At 36.9% G+C, this 15,813-nt stretch overlaps 8 protein-coding genes and 7 non-coding genes across 15 annotated transcripts; 9 read left to right on the top strand and 6 right to left on the bottom strand. All coding sequences in view use genetic code 11, as the record gives it.

The window, feature by feature from the left end:
- Positions 1-206: 206 nt before the first annotated feature.
- Positions 207-812, top strand: rps4 (ribosomal protein S4). The gene has a single exon. The coding sequence runs from the start codon at positions 207-209 to the stop codon at positions 810-812; it is 606 nt and encodes a 201-aa protein (YP_009659323.1).
- Positions 813-1,086: 274 nt separating this feature from the next.
- Positions 1,087-1,173, bottom strand: trnS-GGA. Its single transcript has one exon. It is a non-coding gene; the product is annotated as a tRNA-Ser (tRNA).
- Positions 1,174-1,809: 636 nt separating this feature from the next.
- ycf3 (hypothetical chloroplast RF34) lies at positions 1,810-3,832 on the top strand. Its single transcript has 3 exons — positions 1,810-1,933; positions 2,656-2,883; positions 3,678-3,832. The coding sequence occupies exons 1-3, from the start codon at positions 1,810-1,812 to the stop codon at positions 3,830-3,832; spliced, it is 507 nt and encodes a 168-aa protein (YP_009659322.1).
- Positions 3,833-4,459: 627 nt separating this feature from the next.
- Positions 4,460-6,712, top strand: psaA (photosystem I P700 apoprotein A1). The gene has a single exon. It carries the CDS (start codon positions 4,460-4,462, stop codon positions 6,710-6,712), a length of 2,253 nt encoding a protein of 750 aa, YP_009659321.1.
- Positions 6,713-6,737: 25 nt separating this feature from the next.
- Positions 6,738-8,942, top strand: psaB (photosystem I P700 apoprotein A2). Its single transcript has one exon. The coding sequence runs from the start codon at positions 6,738-6,740 to the stop codon at positions 8,940-8,942; it is 2,205 nt and encodes a 734-aa protein (YP_009659320.1).
- A 149-nt stretch (positions 8,943-9,091) lies between these two features.
- On the top strand, positions 9,092-9,394 carry rps14 (ribosomal protein S14). Its single transcript has one exon. It carries the CDS (start codon positions 9,092-9,094, stop codon positions 9,392-9,394), a length of 303 nt encoding a protein of 100 aa, YP_009659319.1.
- A 157-nt stretch (positions 9,395-9,551) lies between these two features.
- Positions 9,552-9,625, top strand: trnfM-CAU. Its single transcript has one exon. It is a non-coding gene; the product is annotated as a tRNA-Met (tRNA).
- Positions 9,626-9,803: 178 nt separating this feature from the next.
- On the bottom strand, positions 9,804-9,874 carry trnG-UCC. Its single transcript has one exon. It is a non-coding gene; the product is annotated as a tRNA-Gly (tRNA).
- Positions 9,875-10,110: 236 nt separating this feature from the next.
- Positions 10,111-10,299, bottom strand: psbZ (photosystem II protein Z). Its single transcript has one exon. The coding sequence runs from the start codon at positions 10,297-10,299 to the stop codon at positions 10,111-10,113; it is 189 nt and encodes a 62-aa protein (YP_009659318.1).
- A 360-nt stretch (positions 10,300-10,659) lies between these two features.
- Positions 10,660-10,751, top strand: trnS-UGA. The gene has a single exon. It is a non-coding gene; the product is annotated as a tRNA-Ser (tRNA).
- A 148-nt stretch (positions 10,752-10,899) lies between these two features.
- Positions 10,900-12,321, bottom strand: psbC (photosystem II CP43 chlorophyll apoprotein). The gene has a single exon. It carries the CDS (start codon positions 12,319-12,321, stop codon positions 10,900-10,902), a length of 1,422 nt encoding a protein of 473 aa, YP_009659317.1.
- psbD (photosystem II protein D2) lies at positions 12,269-13,330 on the bottom strand. The gene has a single exon. It carries the CDS (start codon positions 13,328-13,330, stop codon positions 12,269-12,271), a length of 1,062 nt encoding a protein of 353 aa, YP_009659316.1.
- Positions 13,331-14,610: 1,280 nt separating this feature from the next.
- Positions 14,611-14,682, bottom strand: trnT-GGU. The gene has a single exon. It is a non-coding gene; the product is annotated as a tRNA-Thr (tRNA).
- Positions 14,683-15,542: 860 nt separating this feature from the next.
- trnE-UUC lies at positions 15,543-15,615 on the top strand. The gene has a single exon. It is a non-coding gene; the product is annotated as a tRNA-Glu (tRNA).
- A 54-nt stretch (positions 15,616-15,669) lies between these two features.
- trnY-GUA lies at positions 15,670-15,753 on the top strand. Its single transcript has one exon. It is a non-coding gene; the product is annotated as a tRNA-Tyr (tRNA).
- The last annotated feature ends 60 nt before the right edge of the window (positions 15,754-15,813 follow it).

Raw genomic sequence — 15,813 nt, 5'->3', positions numbered from 1 at the left:
TATATATAATATAGAAATTATATATATACATATATACCAAAAATACGGATAGTGATACAATTTATTTTATTCTACTTTTTTGTAGTATTTCCATAAATTTAGCTTTGCTTTGTTTATCCTTTAGTTCAGTCTTAATTTAGAGTTCAGTTTTCATTTTTGTTTATTCTTAAACAATGAAATTTCAATAAAATAAAAAAGGAGTCTTTATGTCTCGTTACCGAGGACCTCGTTTCAAAAAAATACGTCGTCTGGGGACTTTACCAGGACTAACTAGTAAAAGACCTAGATCCGGAAGTGATCCTAAAAACCAATTGCGTTCTGGTAAAAGATCGCAATATCGTATTCGTCTAGAAGAAAAACAGAAATTGCGGTTTCATTATGGTTTGACAGAGCGACAATTACTTAAATATGTGCATATCGCTGGAAAAGCTAAAGGGTCAACAGGTCAGGTTTTACTACAATTACTCGAGATGCGTTTGGATAATATCCTTTTCCGATTGGGTATAGCTTCGACGATTCCAGGAGCCAGGCAATTAGTTAACCATAGACATATTTTAGTTAATGGTGGTATAGTGGATATACCAAGTTATCGTTGTAAACCGAGAGATATTATTACTACGAAGGATAAACAAAGATCGAAAGCTCTGATTAAAAATTATATTTCTTTATCCCCCCACGAGGAATTGCCAAAACATTTGACTTTTGACTCATTCCAATATAAAGGAGTAGTAAATCAAATAGTAGATAGTAAATGGATTGGTTTGAAAATAAATGAGTTGTTAGTCGTAGAATATTATTCCCGTCAGACTTGAACCTCACAAAAATAACAAAGAAAAATTCATAGAATTTTGTCTGTTTTCGCCGAAATAAAAATAAATAGATCTAAGGGCCTTGGTCCGAATTTTTATTATTCACCTATCACAAACGGACAAGCGGTAATATTTTTTGCTCTTTCTTTTTCCGATATTTGTATTTTACGTATCACAGTAATGTGATTAGGAATCGAGAATTTATATCAAATAAGGGTCCTCTTGTTGAGATGATGGTATTTGATTTGATTCAGTAACGTCGGTGAATTAAGATAAACGGAAAGAGAGGGATTCGAACCCTCGGTAAACAAAAGTCTACATAGCAGTTCCAATGCTACGCCTTGAACCACTCGGCCATCTCTCCTACATAATCTTATTATTGACCAGAAACCGAGTGAATAGTGAATAGCGAGTCATTCATATTATTGCAGTACAAGTGCGACTGATGAATAGTTCCATAGGAAAAATTCCTTTCAAATCAAATAAAATTTTTTATTTCTCAACAAAAATTTAGCTCATTAGCTATCCCATGGATCTAATACAAATTATTGAATCGTCCCGTGTATTTTTATATTTAAATTGTATGACATGGCATATGCATGTTATGCAAACAAAAAACAAAACGGATACTTACCTTAGTCTTATCCATTTTTTTATAGAAAAATTATTTCGTTTTGTTTTTTGTTTCTTCTTTGGATCATAACCAAATAAAAACTTCTCGAATTATCAGAATCCGCAGTACAATCCTTGGTTATTCAACTTAGATGAAATATTTATAGTTCCGTTCATTGTTATACTACGAAATTCGAATGAAATCGAATCTGATTTCAATATTTCATATCTCTCCTTGTCCAATCCAAACAAAAGGTCCACATCTTTTTTTAGAATTAGTCTGTTTTTATTTTATGTTATTTCGTACCGTACAATTCCTTTAGTTTGCGGGATCATTTTCCCCTTACCCTAAGGGTAATGAAAAGAATTATAGAATGGATTGTTAATTATGCCAAGATCTCAGATAAATGCAAATTTTATTGATAAGACCTCTTCAATTGTGGCCAATATCTTATTACGAATAATTCCGACAACTTCCGGAGAAAAAAAGGCATTTACCTATTACAGAGATGGTGCGATTTGATTCTTTTTTTTTTTTAGGTCCAGTATTACGAGAAAGAAAAGAGACATGGTTCGAGATAGAAAAAACCAAATTATTAAAATAAACCCACGCTTGGTGAAGGTGAAGTTTGTAGATAGAACAATTCCTTCTGTCGTGTATCCTCGATTGATGCAGCCTCGGATGCTTCAATTGTTGATTTTAGTATTTAGCGAAAGGTTACACCTATGGGTTCCGTATTGCGAGTCAATCCTACTCCACTAGTACCAATAGGCAGCATAGGGGAAGAAGCACTACACCTAGGAATCAACAACATGAAAACTTTGTTATAAATTACCCTTTTCCTTATCGGTATCGGGGCTAACAAGAATGGTTGGGACAACAAACATCCATCTCGTTCGTACTTTGGGTATCCGTATAACCATCAAAGATCGTTGAAGTGACTAATTCCTGGAAATAGGGGGCGTTGAGGACAAAGAAATTGTTGGAGTTACCATTTCCATCTAGTACTAATACAGTTGGTGTTAATAAACAACCTCTTGCAGGAAGGCTGGCTAGAGATTTCTTGTAAAAATACTAGCTCCTTTCAGTTCATAATGAGAATAGTCAAATTTGAATTTCATGGATTATTTCCCTTAGTACTATGCGCAGAAAGAAGGGAGGAGCCATATGAAATGAAAATCTCACGTACGGTTCTGGAACGGAGATTCTTTGAATAGAATGAACGACCGTAACGGATGTTGGCTCAATCCGAAGGAAATTATGCGGAAGCTTTACAAAATTATTATGAAGCTACGCGACCAGAAATTGATCCCTATGATCGAAGTTATATACTCTATAACATAGGACTTATACACACAAGCAACGGAGAGCATACAAGGGCTTTGGAATATTATTTCCGGGCACTGGAACGAAACCCATTCTTACCACAAGCTTTTAATAATATGGCCGTGATCTGTCATTACGTGCGACTATCTCTACTATAGAAAGAAGGAAAAAAGATCCAATTAACTAGTAAATACTAGAATGAAATAGGTTTTCTACATATGCGTCGTCTAAAGCAACGGTTTTTATCAGCTGTAGCAAGTAAAGAGACTTCACGAGAACCAAAATTAAGAAGAAATAGATAAAACCTATATACTCCATGGATAAAGGATTGAATTGATAGAGAAAGCACCGTAAAGATCAATTAGCAAACTATTTGGTCGATAGAGTTAAGAACTGCTTTACTTACTTATCCCGTGATACAGGATAAAAGTTAGGAATCAAATTATGTAATAGAGTTGATCCACTAAGGTATTGAGCAGCGGTGTAGCATCAGATCCCAAAGATCGTAAGTTCTTTTTTCTTATATTATATTAGGATATTAGGGAGGAAAGTCTTTTTCAAAAATTCTATATCTATATTATATAAATTGCATATATGCAATCGAGATAGTTACCTTTCAGAGAATTCTAACACTATATTTTAACACTATTATATATAGGATATAGGGTCGATCCATACTTCATTCCTCTGAAGGTGGGAGAAAAGATAAAGCTTTTTATTGATCAAAAAATTAGAGTTTTAAACTTATGTAATTAACTTCTTCTGGCTAACCCAACAAAAATGGGATACTTTTATGACAATATGACAAATCTAATTCAATTAACATAAGGTAGATTAAGACGGGGCGCAAGCAAAAAGAATCGATTGTCGAGCCGTATGAGGTAGGAAACTCTCAAGTACGGTTCGAAGGGAAGGAGCTACCTATTCCGACCGGGGAGAACAGGCCATTCTACAAGGTGATTCTGAAATTGCAGAGGCTTGGTCCGATCAAGCTGCTGAGTATTGGAAACAAGCTATAGCGCTTAGTCCGGGTAATTATATTGAAGCACAAAATTGGTTGAAGATCACGAGGCGTTTTGAATAAGACCACTCTCTTTTTTAATTCATTAAAATTAGTTGTTGGATCCATCAATCAAATAAAATAGATCGTGTTCCCATGAAAAGATCCAATCAAGAGTTTCATTATATCCTTTCTTTCTAAAATCATTGTATGGTATCTCATAGGGATAAAACGGTATAGAATAAAACTAATAAAGCTAGTAAAAGAAAGATACAAGATACGGTGGAATGACTAAATATGGATAAGATATAGCAATGGATCTTATTAATCCTAATGAATGATCTTGTGATTTCTAGTAAAGGAATAGAATATTTCATAGAAGTAGATTCATATGGGTACTTATACATTCAGATATAAGTATACTAGGTTTAGGTTGCAAAAAAAATTGTTTTTTCGTTTCGCCGGGAAAGTACTTTCCAAGGAAAATAGGCCCCTTGGGCACCTAATCGTTATGTCATAATAGATCCGAACACTTGCCTCGGATTGACTTCAATATCATAATTGCTCTAGTGAATAACTAAATAGATGGATGGGAGATAGGAAAAAAAGGATTAATCATAAAAAAAAAAATAGCTATCTTTCGGAGGTTCACTAAAAACTTGATGATTGGCGGGTCTCTTTGTATGTGTTGTCCGGAAAGAGGAGGACTTAATGATTATTCGTTCGCCGGAACCAGAAGTTAAAATTGTTGTAGATAGGGATCCTATAAAAACCTCTTTCGAGGAATGGGCCAGACCCGGCCATTTCTCAAGAACAATAGCTAAAGGCCCCGATACTACCACTTGGATCTGGAACCTACATGCTGATGCTCACGATTTCGATAGTCATACCAGTGATTTGGAGGAGATCTCTCGAAAAGTATTTAGTGCTCATTTCGGTCAACTCTCCATTATCTTTCTTTGGTTGAGTGGGATGTACTTCCATGGCGCCCGTTTTTCAAATTATGAAGCATGGCTAAGTGATCCTACTCACATTGCACCCAGTGCTCAGGTAGTTTGGCCAATAGTGGGTCAAGAAATATTGAATGGTGATGTGGGTGGGGGTTTCCGAGGAATACAAATAACCTCCGGTTTTTTTCAGATTTGGCGAGCATCTGGAATAACTAATGAATTACAACTTTATTGTACCGCCATTGGGGCATTGGTCTTTGCATCGTTAATGCTTTTTGCCGGTTGGTTCCATTATCATAAAGCCGCCCCAAAATTGGCTTGGTTCCAAGATGTGGAATCCATGTTAAATCACCACCTAGCGGGGTTATTAGGACTTGGGTCTCTTTCTTGGGCGGGACACCAAATCCATGTATCTTTACCGATTAACCAATTTCTCGACGCTGGAGTTGATCCTAAAGAAATACCACTTCCTCATGAATTTATCTTAAATCGGAACCTTTTGGCTCAACTTTATCCTAGTTTTGCCGAGGGAGCAACCCCCTTTTTCACCTTGAATTGGTCAAAATACGCAGAATTTCTGACTTTTCGTGGAGGATTAGACCCAATAACAGGTGGTCTATGGCTAACCGATATTGCACACCATCATTTAGCTATTGCTATTCTTTTCCTGATCGCAGGTCATATGTATAGAACTAACTGGGGCATTGGTCATGGCCTTAAAGACATTTTAGAGGCTCATAAAGGTCCATTTACCGGGCAGGGCCATAAGGGACTCTATGAAATCCTAACAACATCGTGGCATGCTCAATTATCTCTTAACCTCGCTATGTTAGGTTCTTTAACCATTGTTGTAGCTCACCATATGTATTCCATGCCTCCCTATCCATACCTAGCTATTGACTATGGTACACAACTTTCGTTGTTCACCCATCACATGTGGATCGGTGGGTTTCTTATAGTTGGTGCTGCTGCACATGCAGCAATTTTTATGGTAAGAGATTACGATCCAACTACTCGATACAACGATCTATTAGATCGTGTCCTTAGACACCGCGATGCAATCATATCACATCTTAACTGGGTATGTATATTTTTAGGTTTTCACAGTTTTGGCTTGTATATTCATAATGATACCATGAGTGCTTTAGGGCGTCCCCAAGATATGTTTTCAGATACCGCTATACAATTACAACCCATCCTTGCTCAATGGGTACAAAACACCCATGCTTTAGCACCTGGCATAACAGCTCCTGGTGCAACAGCAAGTACCAGCTTAACTTGGGGAGGTGGTGAGTTGGTAGCAGTAGGCGGCAAAGTTGCTTTGTTACCTATTCCATTAGGAACCGCAGACTTTTTAGTCCATCATATTCATGCATTTACGATCCACGTAACTGTATTGATACTACTGAAGGGTGTTCTATTTGCTCGCAGTTCCCGTTTGATCCCTGATAAAGCAAATCTTGGTTTTCGTTTCCCTTGTGATGGACCTGGAAGAGGGGGGACATGTCAAGTATCCGCCTGGGATCATGTCTTCTTAGGTCTATTCTGGATGTACAATTCCATTTCGGTAGTTATTTTCCATTTCAGTTGGAAAATGCAGTCGGATGTTTGGGGTACTATAAGTGATCAAGGAGTAGTAACTCATATTACAGGAGGAAACTTTGCGCAGAGTTCCATTACTATTAATGGGTGGCTCCGAGATTTCTTATGGGCACAGGCATCTCAGGTAATTCAGTCTTATGGTTCTTCATTATCTGCATATGGTCTTTTTTTCTTGGGTGCTCATTTTGTATGGGCTTTCAGTTTAATGTTTCTATTCAGCGGCCGTGGTTATTGGCAAGAACTCATTGAATCCATCGTTTGGGCTCATAACAAATTAAAAGTTGCTCCTGCTACTCAGCCTAGAGCCTTGAGCATTGTACAAGGACGTGCTGTAGGAGTAACCCATTACCTTCTGGGTGGAATTGCCACAACATGGGCATTCTTCTTAGCAAGAATTATTGCAGTAGGATAATGGCTAGGAGGATTTGAAAGGCATTATGGCATTAAGATTTCCGAGGTTTAGCCAAGGCTTAGCTCAGGACCCCACTACTCGTCGTATTTGGTTTGGTATTGCTACCGCACATGACTTCGAGAGTCATGATGATATTACTGAGGAACGTCTTTATCAGAATATTTTTGCTTCTCACTTTGGTCAGTTAGCAATAATTTTTCTGTGGACGTCCGGAAATCTCTTTCATGTAGCTTGGCAAGGAAATTTTGAGTCATGGATACAAGACCCTTTACATGTAAGACCCATTGCTCATGCAATTTGGGATCCTCATTTTGGTCAACCGGCTGTGGAAGCTTTTACTCGAGGAGGTGCTACCGGTCCAGTGAATATCGCTTATTCCGGTGTTTATCAGTGGTGGTATACAATCGGATTACGCACTAATGAAGATCTTTATACTGGAGCTCTTTTTCTATTATTTCTTTCTGCTATATCCTTAATAGCGGGTTGGTTACACCTACAACCGAAATGGAAACCAAGTGTTTCGTGGTTCAAAAATGCAGAATCTCGTCTAAATCATCATTTGTCAGGACTTTTTGGAGTAAGTTCTTTGGCTTGGACAGGACATTTAGTTCATGTAGCTATTCCCGGATCCAGGGGACAGTACGTTAGATGGAATAATTTTTTAGACGTATTACCCCATCCTCAAGGGTTGGGACCACTTTTTACGGGTCAGTGGAATCTTTATGCCCAAAACCCTGATTCGAGTAGCCATTTATTTAGTACTTCCCAAGGAGCGGGAACTGCCATTCTAACCCTTCTCGGTGGATTCCATCCACAAACACAAAGTTTATGGCTGACCGATATTGCTCATCATCATTTAGCTATCGCAATTCTTTTCCTGATCGCAGGCCATATGTATAGAACCAACTTCGGGATTGGGCACAGTATCAAAGATCTTTTAGAAGCACATATTCCTCCAGGGGGTCGATTAGGGCGCGGACATAAAGGTCTTTATGACACAATCAATAATTCGCTTCATTTTCAATTAGGTCTTGCTTTAGCCTCCTTAGGGGTTATTACTTCCTTAGTAGCTCAACACATGTACTCTTTACCTGCTTATGCATTCATAGCACAAGACTTTACTACTCAAGCTGCGTTATATACTCATCACCAATACATTGCAGGGTTTATCATGACAGGAGCTTTTGCTCATGGAGCTATATTCTTCATTAGAGATTACAATCCGGAACAGAATGAGGATAATGTATTGGCAAGAATGTTAGACCATAAAGAAGCTATCATATCTCATTTAAGTTGGGCCAGCCTCTTTCTTGGGTTCCATACCTTGGGCCTTTATGTTCATAATGATGTCATGCTCGCTTTTGGTACTCCGGAAAAACAAATCTTGATCGAACCCATATTTGCCCAATGGATACAATCCGCTCATGGTAAGACTTCATATGGGTTCGATGTACTCTTATCTTCAACGAATGGCCCAGCATTCAACGCAGGCCGAAGCATATGGTTACCGGGCTGGTTGAATGCAGTTAATGAGAATAGTAATTCACTCTTCTTAACAATAGGTCCTGGGGACTTCTTGGTTCATCATGCTATTGCTCTAGGTTTGCATACAACTACATTGATTTTAGTAAAAGGTGCTTTAGATGCACGTGGTTCCAAGTTAATGCCAGATAAAAAGGATTTTGGTTATAGTTTTCCTTGTGACGGGCCAGGGCGCGGCGGTACTTGTGATATTTCTGCTTGGGACGCATTTTATTTGGCAGTTTTCTGGATGTTAAATACCATTGGATGGGTTACTTTTTATTGGCATTGGAAACACATCACATTATGGCAGGGTAACGTTTCACAATTTAATGAATCTTCTACCTATTTGATGGGGTGGTTAAGAGATTATCTATGGTTAAACTCTTCACAACTTATCAATGGATATAACCCTTTTGGTATGAATAGTTTATCCGTATGGGCTTGGATGTTCTTATTTGGACATCTTGTTTGGGCTACTGGATTTATGTTCTTAATTTCTTGGCGTGGATATTGGCAGGAATTGATTGAAACTTTAGCATGGGCTCATGAACGCACACCTTTGGCTAATTTGATTCGATGGAGAGATAAGCCAGTGGCTCTTTCCATTGTGCAAGCAAGATTGGTCGGATTAGCCCACTTTTCCGTAGGTTATATATTTACTTATGCAGCTTTCTTGATTGCCTCTACATCAGGAAAATTTGGTTAATTTAGTTATTTATTGTTTTTTTATGTACTGTATCAGCAACAATCTCATTTGTTTCGATGGATAGGGAGGATGAGGATCCACCTTCTTATATTTTTACATCTAGGATCCGAACTCTATCATAAATAATAATAGGAACTGAACATTATATTATGGCAAGAAAAAGTTTGATTCAGAGGGAGAAGAAAAGGCAGAAATTGGAACAGAAATATCATTTGATTCGTCGATCCTCAAAAAAAAAAATAAGCAAAATTTCATCATTGAGTGAAAAATGGGAAATTCATGTAAAATTGCAATCCCCACCACGTAATAGCGCACCTACACGTCTCCATCGGCGTTGTTTTTTGACTGGAAGACCTAGAGCTAACCATCGAGACTTTGGGATATCCGGACACATACTTCGGGAAATGTTTCATACATGTTTATTACCGGGCGCAATAAGATCAAGTTGGTAAGGAGAAAAATATCCTTTCCTGTTTGTATAAATTTCTATGATTTATGATTGTGGAATACACCTCTTTACCATTCTGTACAAATGGAGTATGCTATTTGTACAGAATGGTAAAGAGGTGTATTCCATCTTTCTTCGTCCATAAGTTCCCGGTTCTTCAGCGCGGAGTAGAGCAGTTTGGTAGCTCGCAAGGCTCATAACCTTGAGGTCACGGGTTCAAATCCTGTCTCCGCAACATAAAAAAATTGAGGTATAACTAATTAATAACTATTTTTTTTTGGGGGGGGGGCAGAAGCCAAAAAAAGGTAAAGTATAGAACTACTACTATAGTAGTAGTTCTATAGTAGTTAGTATTACTAGTTCGAATTTGCGATCTTATCTCTTATCTTATCATAATACATTACTTCACCATGGGCGGATAGCGGGAATCGAACCCGCATCTTCTCCTTGGCAAAGAGAAATTTTACCATTCGACCATATCCGCATTTTTTTTTTTCTTTTTGATATGCATGCATATGTCCACACATATATGACATGTAACATATATCATATATGCGTTTGGATCATATGTACAGGCCAAATATTCAGATACAAGAATAAAATATAATTTTTTTGGAACTCAGATTGAATCTTAATGGGCCTCACAATCCGAATTTCTTAGAACTTAGAAATCGAAGGATTTCCATTTTTGGATCGGGGAAATAAAAAATAAGTTTCAGTTTAAGATATGAGAGAATTAAGAATAGCTACCAGAAAGACTAATCCAATCCATAATGATGTACCAGAAAATACAATATTTTTATTACTTGACCAATTGTCAGAAGAAGCAAATACAACGGGTACACTAATCAGTAAAACTGATGAAGTCGCAATTAATGCAAAAACAGCTAATTGGAAAGCAATAGTCATGTTTGTAATCCTCCAAGTTACCAACAAATAAACTATACCATTTAATCCCTCGCTTAGTCAAAATATATATAAATAATACATCATGTAGGGATTTGACCATGAATCAATTGATTCTTTAGAACTTAGAACTTATTACCACTTTATTTTATTCGGACATGGAGTCGAGGGGAGTTTAATATTTACTTCACAAGTAGAAATACTAATGATGCATATCATGCATATATATATATATATATATATATTTACAATATACAAATAGATACATCGAAATATAGATTTGTATCTGGGATGTTTCTACGGATAGTTAGTGTATCATATAGTTATATTCCATTTGTAGGAATAAAATCGAAATGAACTCCGGGAGAGATGGCTGAGTGGTTGATAGCTCCGGTCTTGAAAACCGGTATAGTTTGAACAAAAAACTATCGGGGGTTCGAATCCCTCTCTCTCCTTTTGCTTGCTGAAAAATTTTGTTCTTTATTCATTTGGCCCTGCCCTTTTTTTTTCATAAAAGGGAAAGGGAATGGCTCGGCTAGGTGGAATAGCCGAGCCAGAATATAAAAAAAATAGAATAGATAGAAAAATACAAATAAGAAAATATCAACGAAGAGGGGTCATGGAAAGAACAGGTTCCAAATCACGATCAATTCCTTTTTCAAAGCCTGCTGCAGCTGCACGGGCCCTTCCTGCATGCCACAAATGCCCCACAAAAAAGAAGAATCCTAGAACAAAATGGGAAGTTGCCAACCAACTTCTAGGAGAGACATAATTGACTGCATTGATCTCCGTAGCTACGCCACCCACGGAGTTTAAAGAACCTAAAGGAGCATGAGTCATATATTCCGCCGAACGTCGTTCTTGCCAAGGTTGTATGTCTTTTTTCAACCTACTTAGGTCCAAACCATTCGGACCCCTTAGAGGTTCTAACCAAGGAGCACGAAGATCCCAAAAACGCATAGTTTCTCCTCCAAAAATAATCTCTCCGGTGGGGGAACGCATTAGATATTTACCTAAACCCGTAGGTCCTTGGGCGGATCCTACGTTAGCTCCAAGACGTTGGTCTCTAACTAGAAAGGTAAATGCTTGAGCTTGAGAAGCCTCGGGCCCAGTAGGCCCGTAAAACTCACTAGGATAAGCGGTATTATTAAACCAGACGAAACAACAAGCGGTGAAACCAAAGATAGATAAAGCACCTAAACTATAAGACAAGTAAGCCTCTCCAGACCATACAAATGCACGGCGAGCCCATGCAAAGGGTTTGGTTAAGATATGCCAAATTCCACCAAGTATACAAATGGCACCTAACCATACATGTCCCCCAATTATATCTTCTAAATCGTCTACACTAACAATCCATCCTTCTCCCCCAAAAGGAGATTTCAGTAAATAACCAAATATGACACTTGGACTAAGGGTCAAGTTCGTAATTTTTCTTACATCTCCCCCCCCAGGTGCCCAGGTATCATATATGCCCCCAAAATAAAGAGCCTTGAGTACTAGAAGAAAAGCACCTAGACCTAACAAAATTAAGTGAATACCCAAAATGGTAGTCATTTTATTTCGATCTTTCCATACATAACCGAAGAATGGAAAAGATTCTTCAAGAGTCTCGGGCCCAAGAAGCGCATGATAAATACCACCAAAGCCTAAGACTGCAGAGGAAATTAAGTGAAGTACTCCAGATACAAAGTATGGAAAGGTGTCTATAACCTCCCCCCCCGGACCTACCCCCCAACCTAGAGTAGCTAGGTGTGGAAGTAAAATCAATCCTTGTTCATACATGGGTTTCTCTGGTACGAAATGAGAAACTTCAAATAGGTTCATTGCTCCGGCCCAAAATACGATTAATCCGGCATGGGCTACGTGAGCTCCAAGTAGTTTACCGGACAAATTAATAAGTCTAGCATTCCCGGCCCACCAAGCGAAACCTGTGGTTTCTTGGTCACGACCAGCTAAAGTTAAAGTTCCATTAAAGAGCGTTTCCACGTGGTAGAACCTCCTCAGGGAATATAAGGTTTTCATGAGGCTGATCCTGAGCCGCCATCCAAGCACGAATACCTTCGTTTAAGAGAATATTTTTGGTGTAGAAAGTTTCAAATTCGGGATCTTCCGCTGCACGTATTTCTTGGGAAACGAAATCATAGGCACGTAGATTCAGAGCCAGACCAACTACCCCAATAGCACTCATCCATAAACCAGTTACGGGTACAAATAGCATAAAGAAATGTAACCAACGTTTATTAGAAAAAGCAACCCCGAAGATTTGGGACCAAAAACGATTAGCAGTAACCATTGAATAAGTCTCTTCGGCTTGAGTTGGGTTAAAAGCACGAAATGTATTTGCACCGTCACCATCTTCGAATAAAGTATTTTCTACGGTAGCACCATGAATAGCGCATAGCAGAGCAGCGCCTAATACTCCGGCAACTCCCATCATATGAAATGGGTTTAACGTCCAATTATGAAACCCTTGGAAAAAGAGGATGAATCTAAATATAGCTGCTACGCCAAAACTTGGTGCAAAGAACCAACCAGATTGACCCAGTGGATAAATCAAGAATACGGAAACAAAAACAGCAATTGGACCAGAAAATGCGATTGCATTATAAGGCCGCAATTGAACAGATCGAGCAAGTTCGAATTGACGTAACATGAAACCTATTAGTCCGAAAGCACCATGAAGAGCAACAAAAGTCCACAGACCACCTAATTGACACCAACGAGTAAAATTTCCTTGTGCTTCAGGACCCCATAGTAGCAACAAAGAATGTGCTAAACTATTCGCAGGAGTGGAAACTGCAGCGGTTAAGAAATTGCAACCTTCCAAATAGGAACTTGCCAATCCATGAGTATACCATGAAGTTACAAAAGTTGTACCTGTAAACCAACCTCCTAAAGCAAAATAAGCACAAGGAAAGAGCAATAGGCCGGACCAACCCACAAAAACGAAACGGTCTCTGCGTAACCAATCATCCATAATATCAAATAGATCATTTTCTTTTTTGGTAAATTTACCAATGGCTATAGTCATAGCGATCCTCCTATTTAACTACTTCAACCATTTCCGAACACCTCATAGCATTTCCAAGGCATAGGCTAGTTCGATTATATGTGGACTTTTTCTAGTTCCATGCCCCGTACAATGATGGGTATCGAAGATACAAATTTTTCTATTGGGCCACAAACCAATCTAGGTAAATAAATCCATGAGCTCAATTCGATTAGTCCTTATAGCTTATCTTAATACTGACTTTTATAACTTTATTTATACATTTATACTATAAATAAAATACTAAAAAAAAAAAAAAAATACTATTATTTTATAGTATAATTACTATACTAAAAACTATAGCAAAATTGCTATAATCAAATAAAACTTTTATAAAATAAATAAGTATTTGAACCTTGAATTGTCCTATGACTCATATTCCAGAATATATCCTTTGAATGGGTCAAACAAAAAATAAAATTCACTATTTTTTTTCTTGCCCCTAAACTAGATTAAATCTTTAAATAATGGTAGACTGGAAATGAAAGTTCCTTTTTTGTATTTGTTCTATATTGTATTGGCGGAAGAACAAAACAATATTGGATTCTAAAATCAAGGAAAGATATTTAAAAATATATTTTTAAATATACTTTTTTATTTTATGTATAAACTTTTACTTTTATATGTTTTATATGTATATGTAGCGAAAAAAAAAATATCGATTTATTCCCATGGAGTATCCAGCAAGAAGAAGAAGATTGATGAAATTGGAAATATCGACAAATTCTTGCCTTGCGCGGGATAAGGAAATAAAAAAACCCGCTTGTACAATTTAATCTATATCGAATTTAAATATCAGAATAGCTGATATAGTCGTCATTCGATGGGTTAGGTCCACTTACTTTTTCTTTATTTAAAATTTTATGCTGGGTTTGATAAGAACAATGGAGAAGTAAGAATACTTTGGTTTGGTAATTCATAATAGTGATTGGACATTTCATAAAAATAATTGGACATCTAATTCTAGAATATTCCTGTCAACAAACAACAATTTTAATAATTAAACATGAAAAAACTACTCTCTCATTACAGGAGAGGGTAGACTAGTTCTAATAACTACAATTATTAATTACTATTTATATAGTAACTAATAATAATGAATTAATAATTAATAATGTTTCATTTTTTAATAAACTTTCTAACTATAACTCGTAATAATAAAAAGTCATTATAATGGTGGTTACCATTTGCTTTTTACAAATAAAAAGAATATCTCTATTCTACACCGAAAACGAAGACTAAAACTTTAGTTTAGTGAAAAAAGCCCCTTATCGGATTTGAACCGATGACTTACGCCTTACCATGGCGTTACTCTACCACTGAGTTAAAAGGGCCCTTTGTATTCAATTCATGAATTATAGCCATTTTCATTATGAGTCTACTGCACTGCATACTGCAAACAAATACAAATAAAAATAATATATGTATATATCATGTACATATCATATACATAGGGGTTTCATTTATATTTATAAAGTAAAGGATCAATTCGATTTACCCTCAAAAGGTGAAGCGGGTCAATTTTATTTTAATAATGCAATGAATTGTTTCAAGACCGACCCCGCCTCTTTCCTTTTACTGACCAATCAAAACGAGATTTACTCGATTGATACATGTACCAATCTGACACTGACATAGATTCAATAGATTTTATTGAATTATGTGATGAAGGTATTCGTACCCTGAACCGAATTTTTATAAAAAAGTAAAAAAGAGAATTTCTATCGTTTTTGAATTTTCTGACTTAATGTGAAATAGTGATATGCATGGCCTATTTTATCTGAACAATGAAGGAAGCAACGAGTTTTAAGTTAAAATTAATGAGTGAAGAAGAAAAGAAATTAAGTGAGTTTTTACATCCTTTTCCGTTATGCTGGACCAATCACTGCCTGAACGGACAGAATCCTATACCTCCTTTCGCTATATTCGCTATACTATATATATATATATTATACTATATATATAATATATAGTATTTTATATAAATACAAATTAAATAAAGCAAACAAAAAAAAAAAAAAAANTAAATGAAAATTGGACGGTTCATTTATTCCCATCCAATAAAAAATTCTATGGAATCATAACACAAAAGTAGAAAAGAGTGTTCGGATTTAGTCATATCATTAGATTATATTGACAATTCCAAAAAACTATACATACTATCATCATAGTATGATGACAGTCGGGCGGATATGCCCCTATCGTCTAGTGGTTCAGGACATCTCTCTTTCAAGGAGGCAGCGGGGATTCGACTTCCCCTGGGGGTACTACGAAAGGAAGTTGATTATGGATTATCTATAAGCCTAGAATGAATTCTTCCTGGGTCGATGCCCGAGCGGTTAATGGGGACGGACTGTAAATTCGTTGGCGATATGTCTACGCTGGTTCAAATCCAGCTCGGCCCAAAAATTCGCCGCTCCATAAATATGATATAACCGATGATATAAGAAATTTGTCCTCCATAA

This window comes from Curcuma longa, chloroplast, assembly GCF_044706935.1.
Source record: "Curcuma longa voucher wen13706 chloroplast, complete genome".
Lineage (NCBI taxonomy): Eukaryota > Viridiplantae > Streptophyta > Magnoliopsida > Zingiberales > Zingiberaceae > Curcuma > Curcuma longa.
This window is presented reverse-complemented; position numbering and strand designations above follow the sequence as displayed.